Below are 23151 nucleotides of genomic sequence, written 5' to 3'. Positions count from 1 at the left end.
CAGAGTCAAACGTAAACTTTTGTTGTTTGTCGGGTGATATAAATTGTGTTGGAACTTTGCCTGAATTTGAGCAGAAGTGCTGGTAATGGGTGTCATAAAAATCATTTCAGTTCCGTTTCAGTTGACTTTTTTAAAATGTTATGTTAATGTTATATACAGTATATAAATGTTTTACTGCAGTTTTACCAAAAACATCCCAGAGTGGTGAATGAGTGGCTTTTTAACCGTAGACTTTATTAAATACAGTTTGTAATACCTTCTGATTAAGATGTTTACTGAGCTTGGTTTTGGGCTAAACATGTTTTGGCATGAGGTGTATAGTAGAATGAGTCATTGGGAGAGAGAGAAAGGAGGGAGAGAAAGCCTTCCATGACACAGTCACCTGTTCCCCAGGCCTGTTTTTCCCATGGCCCCGCTGTGCCCCTTACTGACCTGGCAGATGCAGGGAACCCCTGTAGTACAGCCCAGGAATTACATCACACACATTTTCATTAACATTAACCACATGCCCCTATTATCAAAACAAGTTTTGTCTTTTAGATTATCAGATGAATGTAAATCAATTGCCTATATTTTTTAAATAAACGCAACAATAAAAGTGTTGGTCCCATGTTTCATGAGCTGAAATAAAAGATTCCAGAAATGTTTCATACACACATAAAGCTTATTTCTCTAAAATTGTGTGAACAAATGTGTTAACATCCCATTTCTTCTTTGCCAAGATGCACCTTGTGCTGGGGATGATAAAGAACCACTCAAAAATGTGTAGTGTTGTCAAGCAACACAATACCACAGATGTCTCAAGTTCTGAGGGAGCATGCAATTGGCATGCTGACTGCAGGAACAACAGAGCTGTTTCCAGAGAATTCAATGTTCTACCATAAGCCGCCGCCAACGCCATTTATTCCTATATGTATGTATTATTAAGGGATTGTTAAGAAAACAGAGGAAGAGACATTGACATATTCTGTCCTAATATGGGACCTTATGAGTGTTTTTAAAAGTACAATGGTAATATAACTACCCAATTCTAATGGCACTATGGAGTAAACTAATGTGCTGCTCAAAATGATATGTTCAATCTGATTGCCTATATCTGATATATCCACATTTCATTTGAGTGAAAAGACAACAAACCATGGCAAAATGTGTTGCTTCAGAAATAGTATATAATATAAGAATATTTATTCAATTAAGTGCGAAACAGCTAAATATTTACAAAAACAGTAGTGATGGACACCATAAGAGACAAAATCCTGAAACGTACTTCAAAAAAAATAATAATTTAAATGCTTCATTAGTAAAGTCGCCGGTGACTGAAAAACTATATACCAAGAAGACAGTAAAACAAAAACAGTGCTGAGAAAATTGCAAAAAGGATAATAGTTGTCAAAATAAATATTAAATACAGATATAAATTAAATGCATTTCTGTTCATATGGCTAAAATGATGCTGGCTACAGTATGGGCCTCAGTGCAGAAGTTGAAGTAACTGAGTATAGAGCAACTTTTTGTGACACATTTTCTCTCCATCCTCAAGCACACAAGAGAGGACTTTCTTTCAACCCAAGTACTCTTCTATTTTAGTAAAAAAATGGATGGGTGTCTGAGACAGTGTGCAGTGCTTATACCTAGATATCTGATTTGGTAAACAAATAGTACAGCTACATATAATAGGAACTGAGGGAAGACTTATTACACAGACAGAAACAAATTATGACAATACAAATAATGTCAACACAAATAATAAACAACAATGACAATAAATTAGTAATACAATGAAGGGTGCATCTTTATGACTTCAGTAGTTCATTATGATCAGGTAGGTTGAGTTTAGTTGAGTCTCTCTCTCGGAGCATTCCATGCTCTCCCAGAGTAGGATACTAGACAGTGTAAAATGTCATATTATTTTCACTCTACACAATCATTCATAGAGTCACGGGCCTATGTATGTGCAGAAAGGTTGGAGGACCAGAGGCAGGGCTGTGTAGGGATCTCTCCCCTGCCTGGCCAACCAACTTCACTTTCCCCTTCACTCGCTGTAGATAGTGCCCATCTGTGAGGCGACCATGTGTGGTGGAGGGAAGGATTCAAAGGCCTGGATGTCTAGGGGCAGTTCGTAGCGTGAGGCCTGGAAGAGGTGGCCCTGAGGCCCTGGCAGCCCGGCCAGGGAGGAGGGGGGGTAGTGGGGTAGGGACGAGAGGTAATGGGAAGGGTGGGAGGGGTAGTTCCTTTCAGCCTCGTGGGGGGAAGGTTCCTGCTTCAGGGCAAAGTTGCCACTGATGCTGAGGGGGGGCGTGAGGGGCCCGTCGTAAGGCGGGGTGCCATTGCTACTACACTCATTAGGGGAAGGGTGCTGTTCGTAGGGCCCTCCCTCGAAGCTCTTCATATGGAGGAGGTGGGAGGCCTCCAGGGACCCGTAGGGGGGGCTAGGCAGGCCCGGAGAGGGGTAGTGACCACTCAGGGGGTGATGGCCACCAGGCTGCCCTGCTACACCACTACCAACTCCTGGAGATCCTCCAAAGGGCTTGTCATCCAGCTTGTTGATCATTTTGGGGGCAGAAGCCCCCAGCTGGAGACACCCAGCCACCAGGTTGCTAGTGGGCTGGGACAGGCCTTTACACAGCATCTCTGTGAAGCCATGGCTCTCTGGGGACTGACCGCTCTCCAGCACCTCAGACAGGGCCCAGATGTAGTTGCGGGCCAGCCTCAGGGTCTCGATCTTGGACAGTTTCTGGGTCTTGGAGGCGCAGGGCATGACCTTACGTAACACATCTAACGCGTCGTTCAACCCATGCATGCGGGACCGCTCGCGGGCGTTGGCCTTGGTGCGTCTCGCCTTGAACCTCTCCTGTCTGCCTCTGGCCATCTTCTTCTTCTTGGGCCCCCTCCGTTTGGGCGCCTCGTTCTCTCCGTCCATTCCAGTCTCCTCATCATCATCATTATAATTGTCTTCCTCCTCCTGATCCTCCATGTCTTCGCTGCCCAGCTCGATGCTCCCACGGCCTCCTGGGCCCAGGCCGTAGCGGCCCCCCATCTCTGGACCTCTCTCTCCATCTTGGGAGCTCAGGCCCTCATCTAGCCAGGCCAGAGAACTGACCAGCTCAGACACATCTCCTTCTCCAGGCTTACCAAATCGTTTGGTCATCATTGTCATCTGAGGAAAACAAAACACATTGGTCAAGCTCATGAATCAGCTGTGTTATTTGTCATCATTGTTTGTCATCATTGTTTGGAATTGGAATTGGTTGACCTGTCTCTTTAACTTAATTCCCAACTGGTTGCCTATACATACAGGAGAGAGTATAATTTCAGCACTGTCATGTGGACAGCACACACTAGCAGGGACAGTTCCTTTTCCATTCCAACAGAATGGATGAACATTTTAGCAGATACAGAACATCTCTCAACTCTGACAGCAAAAACAACTCATTCAAAGGGAAAAGAGCACTAACTATGCAAAATAATTTCTGTCCTTTGTAGGATGATCTAATGGAAGACACTTTGGGGATAAACTCTGTGGTTCCCTGCTGTTTATGCCGTGGTGGTTTTGGAGACGCTGTCAATCTGGGACATGCGGGATTTAACCTGGATATAAAACCCTCAGATTAAATTCAGGGTAGTCTACAGAGCCAAATCAACAAAACACGGTAACAACCGGACCAAAGATCTCATGCATCAACAGTTACATTTGATTTGCTGATTGGAATGAGTACCGTTTTAAATCCAATCTTGCGTGGAATTGTTATCGAAAATGCCACTGCTACTGTAGTCCAAAGGATAAAAAACGTTCAATGGGAACTCGGGTGAACTTTCCTAAACACACCAACAACCAAATAAATCTCTGCCTAAGGACACACACTATTGTTCTACAACTAAGTCGTCCTACTTAGTGATCGTGAAGTCGTGCGTAACTGTAAGTAGTACAGTTTACTAAAGGCCTATCAATCATAAATAACAACAATGTATTACGCACAGACTCAACTCTGTCTAGGACTGAATGATTAACAAACAATCATAACTCTATTTGACACTGAAAATAGTACTGAATATGGTACAATACAAACCATAACATGTATATCTATAACAGTCTATATCAGGTTAATAAATAAAGATAGTGGTATCTCACTTTCTTGTTGATATGATACGATAACGCATTATAGTTGTTTGGTGGCATTGACATAAAGCCTATTATGAAGAATGCCTTTTTCATCAATTACCTTTCCTGTTATAGAAAATAGTAAAGAATCGAATATTAAGGCAGTTTACAGTTGCATTGCATAAATATGCATAGGCCTATGGGTTGATCCTGTGTGATAAATACTACATTATGTGGAATAGAATCACATGAAATGCAATTATTTGATTGACACAAAATCAAAACGCACCTGTTTGTGTTCACAACTCGCCCTTCCAAACTTGTCAGACGTTCGGCTAACTTCCAAAGTCCCAGGAACCAAGCAAAATGACTTTATAGCCAATCCTCAACCGATGCCGTTTCTCTCTGTTGCAGTCCTTTCCAAGTTCCTTTTCGTTCCCTCAGTTATACAACCAGTGCGCGAGGGACTTTCATCTCCGACTGGCATGAATATGTCTGAGTTTATCCTTTAGGAGGTGGACTGGCCCCTCCCACGAGCGCCCCACCCATAACGTTCAGCTTATCCAAAGGCGTGTGGCGGGCTCGTGGCCAAAGTGTTCTGTCCAAACAAGCGCACATGCGTCACCAATCTTTGTGTGTGTGTGTGTGTGTGTGTGTGTGAGAGAGAGAGAGAGAGAGAGAGAGAGAGAGAGATTTTGCTCAAATGTCCACAATTCCATAATTATTTCATACAATATTATGTGTCCAAAATTGTCCATTACTACCATTTCTTGTAAAAAGCGGATTTTGTGCTCGATTAAGCTCCAAGTGTGAGAGGCCTATATGCTACGGTTGTTCCATAACCCAATTTGTATACAAAATGTATACGTTTCCTTAACAATTTGTGATGTTCATTCTGCACAATACTTAGAATATTAATTTTCGTTAATGCTTGGATGATCATGGGTTGGAATCATTCCCATGATTAACAAAGCGCGCGTTTTGATATTTTAATTACGCACATTCTGAAGAGGGGACGCTCAATCACGCGTTATGTGTAAGTGATTTTGACAGCTTGGTGTGGTAAGACCAGGTGTATGCGTTGTTCACCCGTCCATTAATTTGCTTCTTCCGCTTATTAGCCATATACCCTACTCCCCAGTCTCTGCGCCAAAGATCAGTTGAATGAGTCAAGCAGCAAATACGTTTTATCTGATTTAAACCGGTTGGTGCGCCGGAATGCTCTGAGAATATACAGTATCTATTTTTAAGTTATATTTGGGTTGGAATTGTATCATCACTATATTAAAATAAAAGTTGTAAATCCAAAACAAAGTAGATTTGATATACAACTCAAGACTAAATCATATCTGACTCAAAATAATGTATTAGTTTGCGAAATACTAATAATTTCGAAGTTTAATTTGGGATAGTTTGAGATGGAGTAAAATGGGGTTTCACAGTTCATTGTCTCAACTGGTAGTGTAAAGGGTCTTTTAGGTTGAATATAACTTGTTATTAAAAGCACTTTAAACACCTAAAACTGTTGGCACACATTATTCCATTATTCCTACCCCTCCCTAGCCTGGCTGACGCTACCATGACACAGCGCAGGGAAAGCTGTGACACACTGGTCTGGAAAGGAGGCTGTTGGATAATGCAATATTCGCTCTGAAATTATGTGACAGGTTTGATTGGATCTCTCAAATGTTAGTTTTTTTCATCTGGGGGTTAGACTTCACATTGTTTGGATTTGAAAATCCAACCGTTGTAACGGAAGGGGGTTGGCACTGGGGGCCTGTGTGTGGCTGTGTATGTGGGTATTTGAGTGAGAAAGACACAGAGGAGAGCCAACCAAATTTGCAGTTAAAGCCCAGTCCCCTTCCTTATCGAGGCATTGTGCCAACAACATCAGAGTCATTACAGACTCTGAAGTCAGGAAGAGAGTTAGGCGTTAGACAGACTAACATTTCCCATCATTTAGTCCCGTTCCTTACCTTTTTCCAATTTCACAACAAATGCCAAGGCATAACAAACACAACATATGTGATGTCCCACTGCATGGTGCAGGGTGAGCCACCACACAGTCGGGGCTCTATTGTAGTCAGATGCTATTGACAGCCGTGGTTTGCGGCGCACGTGCCCCTGCATTGATCCTATTGTATACATGAGGCACATCTGTGCTTGCAACTGTGCTCTTGGGCTTTCTTACACTCTCTCTCTCATCGGAAAGCCTACATCGGCCTACACCTCGGTTACATTTCCTTTTGGTCTTTAGCTCATAGATACAAATATAACTAGATTGCATCATCATTGAGTAGAATTTAGCATTTGAAATCTTATGACACTAAGTTGCTGGGCTAGGCTGTAGGACTCTCTAGATCACTGTAGGACGATATGGTCAGATATAAGAAACGAAAGAGGGGGTGCATCTGTTGCCTCACTTGATATCACGATGCCCATACCCACGTGGCCTTTTCATTGCTAATCAGCGCATTGCACACGCCGGCGTGCGGATGGAGCGGGCATGGTTTGGTTTTTATGTGCGTGCGCGCTTCGTGCATATGAGTGTGCGTGCATGGCACTGTCCAATGTGGAAACCAGAAGTAGTCATGTGTGTGTCAACAGTTTGTGCAGCCAGACCCAGTGTCTTCTATGTGTGGCCCCCTGCTCCCACTTAGCTTCTCAGTCCCCCAGGTAACTTCTATCCCCCACAATCTCTACCTCCCCTGAGTCCATGCCAGTCCTCATCACACCTGCAGCCTGCTCTGGGAATAGTAGCTCTGGGAATGCTGAATAGTAGTGCTGCCCAGCTTCCCACAGTCGTCCCAAATGTCCCTAATGACAGACTAAGGGGGAACTTGGGAATTGTGTCCCTCCTGTCTGCTTCAATTCTGACTAGAATATCCAGTTTGACAAATATCACTAGAATACGTTTTTAGTTAGGGGATTCCGACAATATTATCAAATGTCCCACTCACGTGGGCAAGGAAACAAGCTTTGATGGACTGGGGTTTGTATTAGGTTTTTAAATGCTGCTTTTGTTGTTATGATTGTTGTTATCCCCCCTCTTTTCACACAAAAAATCCTGCCACAAGTGAGTTGTCTGTCGCTCCTGCCCCATGGGATGGATTTAGAGGGGAACGGGGGGATTCTATGCTACTCTGACAGATGGGTCTCTCTCTCTCTCTCCCTCTCCATCGCTCGCTAAAACACAGACACACACTGGCACACCGAGACAGCACGAATACAATAGGAATTAAAGCCGTGCACACATGCTCCCTCGGCCGGGCTGAAAGCTGAGCCCCTTGTAGTAATCAGAAAAGGATGGAGGGAGCGCGGATGTGTGCGAAGGGAGGGGCGTGTTTGGAAGGGGGATGAGGGAGGAGGGGGGAGTGCTGTGTGCTTCTTTTTAGCTCGAATTAAACATTTACCTTATTTGCCTGTTTCAAATCTTTTTGATTTAAATATACATTTTCCTTGCCATGGAGCTCTCCATTTTCGTCATAAAGCATGTTTGAAGTTGAACTGTTTCCACTGTCAACCTTTCAGTTGTGACAAGTTTTATCCCTCTCCCTGTTTACCCCGCTTCCATCTGTATGTCTGTGTTTCCTTGTCTGTTTATCTGTCTCTGTATAGTAAATGTGTGTGTCCTATAAAATGGAGTCCACTCAGCATTCTCTATTAGCTGTTGACTGAGGCTGAATATACGTACAGACTATCCTGGAGGAGAGACTAAGCCCCACTGAATCTGCCTTACACAGGGGACATGCATGCACACACACACTGTGAGACTGTGGACTTTTGACGTCTACATGCTCTCTCTATTATTGCAATCCCAGTGTCCCCTCAGGGAAGTCGAAGAAGACGAATAAAGAGTTCAGAAGCAGAATGAAAAGGGTGATCATGCCCCCTGTTCCCAGACAGGGAGGATGGGAAGAAGACTGAGTCTGTCTCCATGTGTAAATCAAACCAATATTATATATGGAGACCCACCAGCCTAATTGGAGGCATACGATTGGCCATCACTACGCTATGCCACCTGCTGTCAATGGGCCTGCAGCACCGCTAAACATGCTGCAGCCCCTCGAAACAAGCGGCAGCCCCTCTATTCACGCGGCAGCCCCTCTATTCACGCGGCAGCCCCTCTATTCACGCGGCAGCCCCTCTATTCACGCAGCAGCCCCTCTATTCACGCGGCAGCCCCTCTATTCATGCGGCAGCCCCTCTAAACATGCTGCAGCACCTCGGCAGTAGAGAATTTGTGTGATGGATGCAGAATCAAATGGACATGCATGTACTGTACTGTAAATGGACATCTCTCAAACCAAAAAGTCTAAGATTTAGGTAAGCGTGAGTTTAGGAGTCAAACTTTAAGTCAACAGGTTGCAAGGAGCTATTAGACAAGTGCAGTCAACACATTTTTCCGTAAGTGTTTCGCTATTAACAAAATCTGCTTGATGAGATTTTTAGCGGGTGGGGCACAGACTGAGCCTTTTGCAATTCCTCGAAGGCAGCGAATGGATTTAATTCGCACTAAAGTGGGCAGTATAAAGAATGGGGATTCTGCCTTGAGGCTTCTAAATCTAACAGTGGAGATTGAGAGCTAGTAAACAAAGGAGGCAGTAGTTTCATATTCAGTTCTGTCAAGACACTACAACCTCCATCCCATCTACCCTCTGAGCATCAACTGTTTTTTGTAGTCCTGGGAGATGGATGTTGATGGGGGGGGGGGTCCATCTGCCATGCTAGGGGTGCTGGGGGAGACAGGCATATCCCAAGGGGGTTTTGGGAGCGAGGGAGCAGGAGGGAGAGAGAGAGGGACCTGAATAGATTACACCAATCCACTAATCAAGGGCGGTAATCTGTGTGTCTCTCACACTAAACAGTGTTGGGGAACAGACAGAGCAATAGCATCAGTAGGAATAGGGAGATTCAGGTATCATCTATAAAAGGATTCTAACAACAGATCAAATGCATTGACAGATTTCTTCTTCTGACACGTTTTTTGAATGAGAGTAATAAATAGGTGTGATTGGCAAGGAGCCATAGAGTGTGTCTGTGATCAGGTGTTTGTGTCCCACAAGTGGCCCCACTGATTCCCTGTGTGACTATTATGCAAATACAGTAGCATCCAGGCATGCCAGCAGCCTGAATTAGTCCAATGGATAAAAAGTGCTTTTAATCAAATTAGATTACCATATTGATTTTATCATTTTGATATATTGTGATTTATTGTGATTTATGGTGTAAAAACATAGGTGAAATTGATTGATACTTGATATGCAAACAAAACCATTCTCCATTTAATGCAAAAGAGAAACAATAAGGTAATTTACGGCAAAGGAAATTGAGATGGTAAATGTTTTACTTTCTGTGGATTTCCACAAAAAATGTTTACCAGTCCCAGGAATTAGCCATAACCTCTTCACAAAATGATTGAAATAGATTGAGTTTGTCCCATGCCAATCACTCATGTAGAGTAACCATCTTCAGCACTTTTTTTCTTTCTGAAAGGGCCTTGTCACTCTACCAGCGGCAACCAAATTCAGCCTTATCTAATGTCAAAACTAAAAGGGATGTTAGTGTGTTAAAAGACAAGCAGCGCAAAATCAAATAATCAAGTTGCCTCTAGAGTCATGGTCTCATCATGCTGGTTTTGACGTGGGGCAGCCTGACTAAGTCTGGATGGAAATTTTCTGAGTGGGTAAAGCTGTACAGGCCTAGGGATGAGATGCTTAATGATGGAACTGAACTGATCCTCCAGGGCAAAGGGCTCTTCAGCATCATGGATTAAACACCTCCTCTACCTCCTGCAGTCTAAGTATTGGCAGGGCCTGTGCTGCCTCTAGCCCTCTAAGCTCCTGGTCCCCTCATTTTATTGTTTCGTTCACCCCAGTCAATATTAAGCTTGGCTAATGTGATCCAGAGGCAGCTGCATGGAGGAGTCCTGGCCTGCGTCCCAAATGTCACCCTATTCCCTGTGTAGTGCACTACCCCTATGGGTCTTGGTCAAAAGTAGTGTGTAGCTTGCACTACATAGGGCATAGGGGTGCCATTTGGGATGCAAACCCTGATGATTACCATGACACAGCCGTAAGAAGAGGAGGGGTATAATATCATTAAAAATAAATCAGGTGCTGGGCGATTCAGCATGGCAGGGCAGGGCAGAAAGGGAGGGGGTGGGGTGGGGTGGTTGTAAGACATTCGTTTGGGAGAATTGGTATAATTTCATTAGGGGACCCCAAAGGAACCATTGAAACATTTCCTCTTAGTTAGAATAATTCAATTTATTCTCACACCACAGGCCTCAGAAATGGAAAATAAAATAGACTTTGTTTTTACAAAGTACCCCACCCCTTTACTGTTGCAACCTTGGATAGCATTTTCCTGTGAAGCCCAATTCCCCATTCAACCACTGGCGAAATCCCATCACATCTCAAACTGTGTTTCTAATACATTAAATTATACACAGACTACCCCTTGCTAATCAGGACACACTTGGGTATGTTGTGGTGGACTGTCATTACAATTGCTTCACGGGAACCTGGTAAAAGTACGTTTGTAGTGTAGCTAGCCAAATGGCTCTGAATTTGCTGTCAGCATGCAGTCAAAGCTATAACCACGTTTGGAGCTAGTGCCCCCAAATTGTTTTCCTGATGTCGACAGCAGATGGAAGTTGTATTTATAACGTTGCTAACTTAGCTAATTAACATACATTTTGAGAAAACAAGTTACAGTACATTAAGTAGCTAGTTTTGGTTGTCATTGAGACTGATCATAATCAGCTGAGCTAGCCAGCAATGTAACAAAAGTTTAATTTCGGACTCGAGAAAATACGATAATCAACAGGCTCTGCATTTCAGAAATCACAGTAGCAAGTACTCCTGGTACACTGTTCAATTATCAAGTCATTTAAAACATTTATTTTTTTAAGAATACTCTTCAGTTTTTGCCATAGATTTCATTCGACTTTAACCGGAGCTTGTCTAAGGAATTGGTATAATGCTGCGTTCAAAACAACTGTGAACTCGGAACTGGGAAATCTCCGACTCCGACTTCAGTGCGATCGAAACAACTGGGAACTCTGAAAAAATATGAGGTCAAATCATGACGACAGTGATCGGAAAGTCGGAGCTCTAGAAAGAGGCCCGAGTTCCTAAGTTGGAATCTCAAGTTGGATGACCTGTCAAATCGATTTTCCCCAGTTGGAGGTAGTCGTTTTAAATGCATGTTGGAAGTCGGAGATTTCAGAGTTCCCAGTTCCCAGTTGTTTTGAACGTGGCAATAGACTCGAAGACAGTTGCTATTGCTATTCATTGGATTGCTGGGGCGGGGCTTAGCGAAGGGTCAATTGAATGATCTGCAAGACTGAATATTCATTTTAGGGAGTTCGGTTAAAAATAAGGATTTAAATTGAGCAAAGTTATTGGTTTATAAAATGGCCCAGAAGGAATGTTTTGGGATTCTGATTGCTATGGCTCAGTCCATGGTTAATAATTGTTATGGGGGGTATTCGGAAAACGTGACGATTTGCCCCAGTGCCAACTAATCCCTTTTAAACGGTTTGAGACGAGTGACTGTGCTGTCTGCTCGCCAGACTCGGCTTTATCCGTCCTGTCATCTTAACATCAACCCTCACACAGCTGGGCCCATGTAGGGGCAACACATCTATGAACAGAATACAGACATTGTTTTGAAATCTTTATAATAAAGTAAAACACATTTTGAATGCAGAATCAAAACGCTGTGTTCGGAATGAAAGTCATACAGTTTAGGTGGTCGTTTTTCTTTACTCGCCACATTTAAATATTCGATATGCTAAAAGCCCAGAAGTGCCGTTGGTCGCGCAGTGAGGGTCGTATGTCGCTATTGTTCTGGGACTCGAGACATAAACGGTGATTTCAAGGGCCATTGAGCGCGCGATGGATTGTGCCTAAAATCCATTGAGGGGTGGAGGGCATCGATTATTAGGAGAGCGGTGCTACCAGAAGTGGGCTAGTAGTCTACATCTCTGGATGAATAGTCTACATCTCTGGATGAATCGGTCCTTCTTCTCTGTGGTGCTAAAAGTAGTAATTCAGCAGATAATTAATTGGAAATGCTAAAACAAAGAGAACATATACTAAAGTTGCTAAGGTTGCAGCAGTTTTGACTTAAGGGTATTATCCAATTTATTAGGCTACAGGCAGTGCTTGACTTTTGCAAGAGCTCACCAGAGCTGAGTACCGGCATCTCAAATTGTGTACTGTTTGAGCTCCTGTTCGTATTTATTATAGAATATTATCTCAAAAGTATTGTGGAGCTCCTGCACCTACATGTAATGAGTACCGGCAACTATTTCAGTCCAAGTCAAGCAGTGTAAACGCAAACTACAAGAAGCAGGAGATAATTCATATTAGGCAAAAACCCACTGCACACCACGTCATTTCAACCTCGAGAATTGGGTTATATTTGGTATATATATTTATCAATGAGATTCAAACCTATTTTCACCGATTCAAAGACAGCCAAAAAGTGTGTTGAATTCCTAATGTGTTATCACTATTCTTTCAACCATCTAAAAGCACAACCAAATTCCAATTGAAAATCAATGTCTGATTTTTCGTTTAGTTATCACCTACATGTGTTATCACGGCACATTCAACCAGTTGAAAGCACACTAAAGTTCAAATGGGAATACAATCTCAAATATTTTCTTTAATTATACAACAACTTAATGTGTTATCACTGTGCTTGATCTAATAGCAGAACCAAATGACCTGGATTGCAGTTAGTTGAGATGACATTAAAGTACATTGTGCAAGTGATCAATGCCGTTTGAGATTATGTGCAGATTAGACTAGCAATTGGGAAAATGTCCACAGACAGTCCACAGACATGCACGCTTTCTATAATTACATAAGAATACATTTATTAACACTAACCCCAAAATGTGGCCATGGATGTGTTACTCATTTTAAGGTTGAATGATTACATTAGTTTGTAAGATAGTCTTAACGTTAGGCTATTGACTGTCTTACTAAAGTAATATTGAATTGTGTTTCTTGTCAAGGCAACCAAATATCACCATTTAAAGGAGATGAATCTACGGCTTGTATAGTTCCATCTGAGCCACTGGCTCAATCCTATTCTTTAACTTTTATTTTGGTTGAGTTGGTGACGATAAGTTAATAGGCTATTTACCATATTGCAAAAGTGATATTGAATTGTGTTTGGTTGTCAACGCAACCAAATATCAACTTTTGAAGGAAATATATCTTCTGCTTGATAGCTCAATCTGTGCCACTGAGTCTGGCTTTAATCCAGTTTATCTACAAATGAATGATTGATGTGTTAGATTTATGTCTCCATTCCAACCAAAATATATTTTGGGGAAATGACATGGAAACAACGTTGATTCAACCAGTTTTTGCCCAGATGGATAGGCCTAAATAGCACCATTGATGATATATGATTGATAAAGTATGGTTATATATATATATATATATTGTTCCTGTTCCCAAGAAAGCTAAGGTAATTGAGCTAAATGACTATCGCCCCGTAGCACTCAATTCTGCCATCATGAAGTGCTTTGAGAGACTAGTCAAGGACCATATCACCTCCACCCTACCTGACACCCTAGACCCACTCCAATTTGCTTACCGCCCCAATAGGTCCACAGACGACGCAATCGCAATCACACTGCACACTGCCCTAACCCATCTGGACAAGAGGAATACCTATGTAAGAATGCTGTTCATCGACTACAGCTCAGCATTTAACACCATAGTACCCTCCAAACTCGTCATTAAGCTCGAGACCCTGGGTCTCGACCCCACCCTGTGCAACTGGGTCCTGGACTTCCTGACGGGCCGCCCCCAGGTGGTGAGGGTAGGAAATAACATCTCCACCCCGCTGATCCTCAACACTGGGGCCCCACAAGGGTGCGTTCTCAGCCCTCTCCTGTACTCTCTGTTCACCCATGACTGCGTGGCCATGTACACCTCCAACTCAATCATCAAGTTTGCAGACGACACTACAGTGGTAGGCTTGATTACCAACAACGACGAGATGGCCTACAGGGAGGAGGTGAGGGCCCTCAGAGTGTGGTGTCAGGAAAATAACCTCACACTCAATGTCAACAAAACAAAGGAGATGATCGTGGACTTCAGGAAACAGCAGAGGGAGCAGCCCCCTATCCACATAGACGGGACAGTAGTGGAGAGGGTGGAGAGTTTTAAGTTCCTCGGCGTACACATCACGGACAAACTGAAATGGTCCACCCACACAGACAGCGTGGTGAAGAAGGCGCAGCAGCGCCTCTTCAACCTCAGGAGGCTGAAGAAATTCGGCTTGTCACCAAAAACACTCACTAACTTTTACAGATGCACAATCGAGAGCATCCTGTCGGGCTGTATCACCGCCTGGTACGGCAACTGCTCCGCCCACAACCGCTCTCTAGAGGGTAGTGAGGTCTGCACAACGCATCACCGGGTGCAAACTACCTGCCCTCCAGGACACCTACACCACCCGATGTCACAGGAAGGCCAAAAAGATCATCAAGGACAACAACCAACCGAGCCACTGCCTGTTCACCCCGCTATCATCCAGAAGGCGACGTCAGTACAGGTGCATCAAAGCTGGGATCGAGAGACTGAAAAACAGCTTCTATCTCAAGGCCATTAAACAGCAATCGCTAACATTGAGTGGCTGCTGCCAAGATACGGACTCATCTCTAGCCACTTTAAAAAAAAAAAAATGGATGTAATACTAGCCACTTTAAACAATGCCACTTTATATAATGTTTACATACCCTACATTACTCATCTCATATGTATATACTGTACTCTATACCATCTACTGCATCTTGCCTATGCCGTTCGGCCATCGCTCATCCAGATATTTTTAAGTACATATTCTTATTAATTCCTTTACACTTGTGTGTATAAGGTAGTTGTTGTGAAATTGTTAGATTACTTGTTAGATATTACTGCATGGTCAAAACTAAAAGCACAAGCATTTCGCTACACTCGCATTAACATCTGCTAACCATGTGTATGTGACAAATAACATTTTATTTATTTCCTTTACTTGGTTGAACCTACACTTTGGAATGACTTTGATAGCAACAGTGAATCTATTAAGTGGAGATTTCTCAACAATTGTTCTCACAATAGCACATGGTAGAAGTCAGTAACAAATATCAAAGCTAAGCAGGTCTGGGCTTGGTTAAAACACTGAAAGGATAGCTGTAGATAGATCAACTCTCCAGTAGGAGGTGCTGCCTTAGCCTATTATATTCTTATGGTGGATATTACTTTGAAGATCTGACGTTGTTTCAAAGGTATGTCTAGGTTTGTCTATGTTGAAAATTGGTTACCTTGATGTCCTGTGGTTGAAATTTTACCCTCAAAACAGCAGTTGCAAAACGTTGTTCAAAGCCAATGTATTTTCCACATAGATCCCACGTCACAATACATTGACAAATTACATTGAAACAACCAGTTTGTGCGCAGTGGGACGTCTTGTTCTGTCATATAGAACTTTTCAAATGTAGCCTAATACAAATACAAGTTCCACTCTTGTGAGATCTGGATGAAAAAGACAAGACAGTAATGTGCACGGTGCCATTTTTAATATCACATCAAATCTTTTTTCCCTTCTTTCTTTTCTGGAAAAACTGTGTCTCCGTAGCAAGAGGATACATCAGCTTATCGGAGCAGCTGATTAATACTGATTAAAAATAGGTCTTGATTGCATGTCTTCACACCCAGAGTTAATACTTGGTGGAAACAAGTTTGGCAGCCATTACAGCCGTGAATCACTTTGAATGCGATTCCACCAACTCTTTTTGTCAAAATTGCTCACATTTAGTACATTTGGTTGGGAATCATTGATGGACAGCAATATTCAAACGTTGTCTCAGATTTTCAATCAAAGTTAAGTCAGGACTGAGACTAAACCGCTCAGGAGCAATCTTAGAAAGCCATTCTGTTGTGTCTCTGGCATTGACATTGTGTAATTGTCCCACTGAACAACTCGTTTTCAAAAGACTGAGTTGGGTTTTCCTCTAACTTTTTACCTGGGCTTTGCGCCTTTCATATTTTGTTTGATTCTGGCAAAGTCCCCATAACATGATGCTGCCACCATAATACTTTAAAATACAGATGGTTTCCCTCTGTGTTGTGTAATATTGGATTTGACCCAAGCCTGTAGTTGTTAATCTAGGCCAAAATTAATTTCTTTGCCATGTTGTCCTTCAGTATACCTTAACAGCCTTATTGCAAACAGAATAGATGATTTAGTTAAAAAAAAACTTTTTTTTACACAGGCTTCCTTCTTTTCACTTTGCGATACTGGCCAGTAATGTGGAGTGAATGCAATGCTCTTGATCCTCTGTTTTTTCAAGTATTGTGGTGGCAGCATCATGTTATGGGTATACTGATCACCAGCAGGGACTGGGGAGTTTCTCAGGATCAAAATAAATATTAAAAAGGTGGAAAGCCCAGATACAAGTTTTGAGGAAACCCTGCCTTATTCTTCTGAATATTACATATCTAATGCCAAAGACACACCAGAATGTTTTTCTAGTAGGTGCTGAGTGCTCCTGAAGGGTTCAGTCTCCTGACTTGAAAATCAGACACAAGGTTTGAATATTGCTGTCCATCAATTCCTCCCAACTAAATATACTGAGCTTGACAATTTTTTTCTGGTACTTTTTACCCATTTTTTCTCCCCAAGTTCATGATATCCAATCCAGCTGGTGACCGACGTCAGTGTGCATGTGCCCAGCCACCACTAGTAGTTGCTAGAGCACAATGGGACAAGGACGTTCCAGCCAGCCAAATCCTCACCTAACCCGGACAACGCTGGGCCAGCTGGCCAAACCCTCCCCTGACCCATGCGCCGCCTCATGGGTCTCCCGGTCGCGGCCGGCTCCAACACAGTCCGGGATCGAACCCGGATCTGTAGTGACGCCTCTAGCCCTGCAATGCAGTGCCTTAGAACGCTGTGCCACTCAGGAGGCCCCGAGCTTGACCAATTTTGACAGAAACAATGGGTATATGTTGCCCTAAGAACTGTGCAAAGTTGGTAGAATCTTATTCAAAATGATTCACAGCCGCAATGGCTGCCGAAAACAAGACATACGAAAACAAGACATCTTTGTTTTTCATTAATTTCGAAAATGTTCTATAATTTTTCTTTCACCTTGAAAATGTGGAGTAGGTTGTGTACACTGGTAAAAACAAAAATCGAATTTATTCTGTTGTTAGATTTAATTTCAAGGCAGGAAAAATGTAAAGACTGTGCAAGGGGTGTGTTGGCTTTTGCTAGGCAGAGTAAGACAATAAGACAATAAGCAAATGAGTAGTTAGGATATTATTCTGTACATGTCCCAGACCCCTCATGGAGTCCATGGAACACTTCCTCACAGTTACATTACCTATGCTCAGTAGTGGAAACAGTACCTAATTGTTATACTTGAATAAAGGTAAAGATACATTAATAGAAAATGACTTAAGTAAAAGTGAAAGTCACCCAGTGACATACAAAAAAAAAAAACTTCAGTTATTACTTTAAAGTATTTTTACTTAGGTACTTTACATCACTGTCTATGTATGCTCAAGCTGCGGTGACAACTAACTGCCGATTCTTCAAAAAAATCCAACCGATACTCTGGCATCCCCCTCCAACTCTTCCTCTCCAGGAGCACCCCAGCGTCCTGGTGCACCGTCTCAGTCCTATAGCTCAGCACTCCCCTATGGGCCACCCCTCTCCCTGCTGAATGCGCCCTATAAGCGACAGATGTTACTAGGGCAACAGTTGGTATTGAGAGGGACGGGCTTAAGGGGCCATCTGTCCAGGGTCAAGGTTTGAAAAGATGAGGCAGAAAGAAATGGTGGAGGTGGCACGTTCAGGAAAACCCAACGGCAAGTATTTGGGAGGATAAAAATCAGGAAACATTGTTATTCTGTGGGTTGTTCAATGCGTGCCTTCTTTCAGTCATGATTGCCCCTGGGGAGTTAGGGTCCAGAAATTGTCTCAGAGGCTTCGTTAACACGAGCAGCCCAATTCTGATCTTTTTTCTACTGACTGGTCTGTGGACCAATCACACCAGATGTTTTCACAGATCTTTTTTCAGAGCTGATCTGATTGGTCAAAAGACCAATTAGTGAACTGAAAGATCAGAATTGGGCTGCCTTTGTAAATGCAACCAGAGTAGCAGTGCTGATCTAGGATCTAGGAATCTTATTAATTATGATGTAAAAAGCCAAACTGATCCTAAAATCAGCACACCTACTCTAAGAGGCTTTGTAAATATGGGCTGGAGAACTTGGTACATATCTGTGACATAATATTGGAAAACAGGGCTACTCCAGTGTGAAGTCACCATCTTGTGGTAAGAGGCAATACTGCAAAACATTTGAGAAAATACTCCAAAACTTAATTGAAAGATATAAAATAGAACAACTTTATTAATTCACATCAAAATATTTACAGATAAGAAAAAACCCCACACCAAAGACTAAAATATACACTCCTTAATGTCAACTACATTATAGGTGCCGAATCAAACAGCCTTCTCATGTAATCAACTGTTTTCTCCACCTCATCTCAATAAATGGCAATCTTCAGATGCAAAGTCTTCCTCTGCAACAGTAGAAATGGCGTGCTATTGACACGGGTAAACTACAAGTAATACACAGCTTAGGCCTCCGTAAGTTAACTGAAATTGACCCCAACCCTACAGCAAGTATAAAATAGCTTGTGAACTTAAAGAAAATATATAAAAGCACAACTTTCAGTCAAGGCATGAGTGTACACACAGCAGGACAATACAGGGGCATTGTGAAATACATGTATATCAAGTATTTGCCTTGAATGAGAAGATGTAGGTGTATATGATGTGTATGACATGGGCATTGTGCAATGTGCGTGATGCTGCAATGTATATGATATTTATTCTTTATACAGTAGTACGGTGTGTCTAAGACACTTTTTTAAGACACATTGACTTACAATGTAGATGTGCAGTCTCTCCTGCTCCAGATGATAGAACTCAGCCACAGTCAGCTCCCCAAAGTCTTTCCTTATGGCCAGGAAGCCAAAGTTAGGAGAGCGTTTGATATGCTCAGACCTACGGACAACCGAGAGAGGAGAGCGAAGAGAGAGACATGTAGGTCTTTAAAGACGCAATTATTATCACAGCGACAACTCTAATGCACATTTCAAAGGTGTAGAGTTTCAACTGAACAACAATGGTATTGAATCCAATGTGAATGGTGAGGAAGATTTGATGGCGACTCGTACAGTTAGGGCACAGAGCAGTAATAACTCCGGGCTCTGGTTCTAGTGGAAGTGGAAGGACCACACTTACCATGGGTTGTCCTCAGGCTCCCAGATCTCCAGCTCTCTGAGACAGAAGAAGCAGCAGGCCACGTCAGGCTCGTTCTCACTTGGGCCTTGGACAAACCCTGCCATCTGCGAATAGACACACTGTCATGTCACAAAATAGATCTACCATAGGCCTGTGGGCAGATGCCCATCAGCTGTGGTATCAATGACGGGTAGTAGGCAGAAACTAGAGCCCAGAGTTTTTCATGGTCTGGGAAAACTCCTGGCCCTGGTGATAGCCTGTATGAACAATGACATAATCCACAGACCTTTGGTACATTAGGAGAGGAGTTGGAGCTTAAAAGCCCTAAAAAGGCAGAAAGCCTCTGAGTACAAAGAAGAACTGTGCTTTATATTTTTGGTGTATTTTCCATTAAATGTTTGCTCAGCCCACATGCTCACACGCTCCATATATCTAATGTATACAATAACTATGTATTCATACTATCACTTTCCCATTGCATGGAATGTCCACCGCCCTCATGTCTGCTAAAATGTTTTATCTGGTTCTTCAGTGACAGACAGAACAGACAAAGTTAACTTTGATTCTATACAAGTAAAGCCTATTACAAGTAAAGCCTAGTACAACCTATTACATGGAATGTGCACGGGCGCCATGATGAAAAAAATAAGCATATGGCTCTTGAACACTTAAAAGGATTGTCAGCAGATGTGGTTTTCCTTCAAGTTACACTTTTTTAAAAGGAGAAAGCTGTGTTGGAGAGGCCTATGCTGCCACCTACTGTAGCAACAGCAGAGGTGTTCTGATAAAGAATACACACTTTTCCCTTAAATCCCAGCACACGGACCAAGAAGGCCGTTTTCTAATGTTGAATTGAAAAATACACATTGATTTAATTGTATATCCCACCAGGGGCAAATCTGTTGTTTTTAGAGAGAATTCAAGCTATATTAGATCAAACTATTATTTTAGCAGGCAACCTAAACATTTTACATTTACATTTACGTCATTTAGCAGACGCTCTTATCCAGAGCGACTTACAAATTGGTGCATTCACCTTATGATATCCAGTGGAACAACCACTTTACAATAGTACATCTATATTTTTTTTTGGGGGGGGGGGGGGGGGGGGGGGGGGTTAGAAGGATTACTTTATCCTATCACAGGTATTCCTTAAAGAGGTGGGGTTTCAGGTGTCTCCGGAAGGTGGTGATTGACTCTGCTGTCCTGGCGTCGTGAGGGAGCTTGTTCCACCATTGGGGTGCCAGAGCAGCGAACAGTTTTGACTGGGCTGAGCGGGAACTGTGCTTCCGCAGAGGTAGGGAGGCGAGCAGGCCAGAGGTGGATGAACGCAGTGCCCTTCTTTGGGTGTAGGGACTGATCAGAGCCTGAAGGTACGGAGGTGCCGTTCCCCTCACAGCTCCGTAGGCAAGCACCATGGTCTTGTAGTAGATGCGAGCTTCAACTGGAAGCCAGTGGAGTGTGCGGAGGAGCGGGGTGACGTGAGAGAACTTGGGAAGGTTGAACACCAGACGGGCTGCAGCGTTCTGGATGAGTTGTAGGGGTTTAATGGCACAGCAGGGAGCCCCGCCAGCAGCGAGTTGCAGTAATCCAGACGGGAGATGACAAGTGCCTGGATTAGGACCTGCGCCACTTCCTGTGTAAGGCAGGGTCGTACTCTGCGAATGTTGTAGAGCATGAACCTACAGGATCGGGTCACCGCCTTGATGTTAGCGGAGAACGACAGGGTGTTGTCCAGGGTCACGCCAAGGCTCTTAGCACTCTGGGAGGAGGACACAATGGAGTTGTCAACCGTGATGGCGAGATCATGGAACGGGCAGTCCTTCCCCGGGAGGAAGAGCAGCTCCGTCTTGCCGAGGTTCAGCTTGAGGTGGTGATCCGTCATCCACACTGATATGTCTGCCAGACATGCAGAGATGCGATTCGCCACCTGGTTATCAGAAGGGGGAAAGGAGAAGATTAATTGTGTGTCGTCTGCGTAGCAATGATAGGAGAGACCATGTGAGGATATGACAGAGCCAAGTGACTTGGTGTATAGCAAGAATAGGAGAGGGCCTAGAACTGAGCCCTGGGGGACACCAGTGGTGAGAGCATGTGGTGCGGAGACGGATTCTCACCACGCCACCTGGTAGGAGCGACCTGTCAGGTAGGATGCAATCCAAGAGTGAGCCGCGCAGGAGATGCCCAACTCGGAGAGGATGATCTGATGGTTCACAGTATCAAAGGCAGCAGATAGGTCTAGAAGGATGAGAGCAGAGGAGAGAGAGTTAGCTTTAGCAGTGTGGAGAGCCTCCGTGACACAGAGAAGAGCAGTCTCAGTTGAATGAACAGTCTTGAAACTTGACTGATTTGGGTCAACAATACATACATTCGATAAGATTGACAGACGTAGCAATAAAAAAGGCAAATTCAATGAGCCTCAAAAAAGGCCCAAAAATGTAATCTCTACAAATAATTTAGATGACACCTGGAGATAACTGCAATAATTGGCCACTCCAATACCTTGACTTTGTTGTCCTTAAGCCATTTTGCCACAACTCTGGAAGTATGCTTGTCCATTTATAAGACCCATTTGCGACCAAGCATTAACTTCCTGACTGATGTCTTGAGATGTTGCTTCAATATATCCACATCATTTTCATGAAGCCATCTATTTTGTGAAGTGCACCAGTTCCTCCTGCAGCAAAGCACCCCACAACATGATGCTGCCACCCCCGTGCTTCACGGTTGGGATGGTGTTCTTCGGCTCGCAAGCATCCCCCTTTTCCCTCCAAACATAACGATGGTCATTATGGGCAAACAGTTCTATTTTTGTTTCATCGGACCAGAGGACATTAATCCAAAAAGTACAATCTTTGTCCCAATGTGCAGCTGCAAACCGTAGTCTGGCTTTTTTTAATGGCAGTTTTGGAGAAGTGATTTCTGCCTTGCTGAGTGGCCTTTCAGGTTATGTCGATATAGGACTGTGGATATAGATACTTTTGTACCTGTTTCCTCCAGCATCTTCACAAGGTCCTTTGTTGTTGTTCTGGGATTGATTTGCACTTTTCGCACCAAAGTACATTCATCTCTAGGAGACAGAACGCGTCTGCTTCCTGAGCGGTATGACGGCTGCGTGGTCCCATGGTGTTAATACTTGCATACAATTGTTTGTACAGATGAACGTGGTACCTTCAGGCGTTTGGAAATTGCTCTCAAGGATGAACCATACTTGTGGAGGTCTACCATTTTTTCCCCTGAGGTCTTGGCTGATTTCTTTTGATTTTCCCATGATGTCCAGCAAAGAGGCACTGAGTTTGAAGGTAGGCCTTGAAATACATCCACAGGTACACCTCCAATTGACTCAAATTATGTGCATTAGCCTATCAGAAACCTCTAAAGCCATGACACAAATTTCCGGAATTTTCCAAGCAGTTTAAAGGCACAGTCAACTTAGTGTATGTAAACTTCTGACCCACTGGAATTGTGATACAGTGAATTATAAGTGAAATAATCTGTCTGTAAACATTTGTTGGAAAAATTACTTGTGTCATGCACAAAGTAGATGTCCTAACCGACTTGCAAAAACTATAGTTTGTTAACAAGATATTTGTGGAGTTGTTGAAAAACGAGTTTTAATGACTACAACCTAAGCGTATGTAAACTTCCGACTTCAACTGTACTTCAATGACAAAATTAAAACGCAATTTTGGACTGACCAATGTAGATATTT

General features: G+C 43.1%; 1 protein-coding gene across 1 annotated transcript; it reads right to left on the bottom strand.

The window, feature by feature from the left end:
• Nucleotides 1-1163: 1163 nt before the first annotated feature.
• LOC106567036 (neurogenic differentiation factor 4) lies at nucleotides 1164-4598 on the bottom strand. Its single transcript, XM_014135850.3, has 2 exons — nucleotides 4389-4598; nucleotides 1164-3157 (listed from the first exon to the last, which is right to left on the bottom strand). Exon 2 carries the CDS (start codon nucleotides 3155-3157, stop codon nucleotides 2033-2035), a length of 1125 nt encoding a protein of 374 aa, XP_013991325.2. The 5' UTR covers nucleotides 4389-4598; the 3' UTR covers nucleotides 1164-2032.
• Between the last annotated feature and the right edge of the window lie 18553 nt (nucleotides 4599-23151).

Source organism: Salmo salar, chromosome 13, assembly GCF_965601325.2.
Source record: "Salmo salar chromosome 13, fSalSal1, whole genome shotgun sequence".
Classification (NCBI taxonomy): domain Eukaryota; kingdom Metazoa; phylum Chordata; class Actinopteri; order Salmoniformes; family Salmonidae; genus Salmo; species Salmo salar.
The sequence above is the reverse complement of the archived record's forward strand: the minus strand, read 5'-3'. Positions and strand labels throughout refer to the sequence as shown.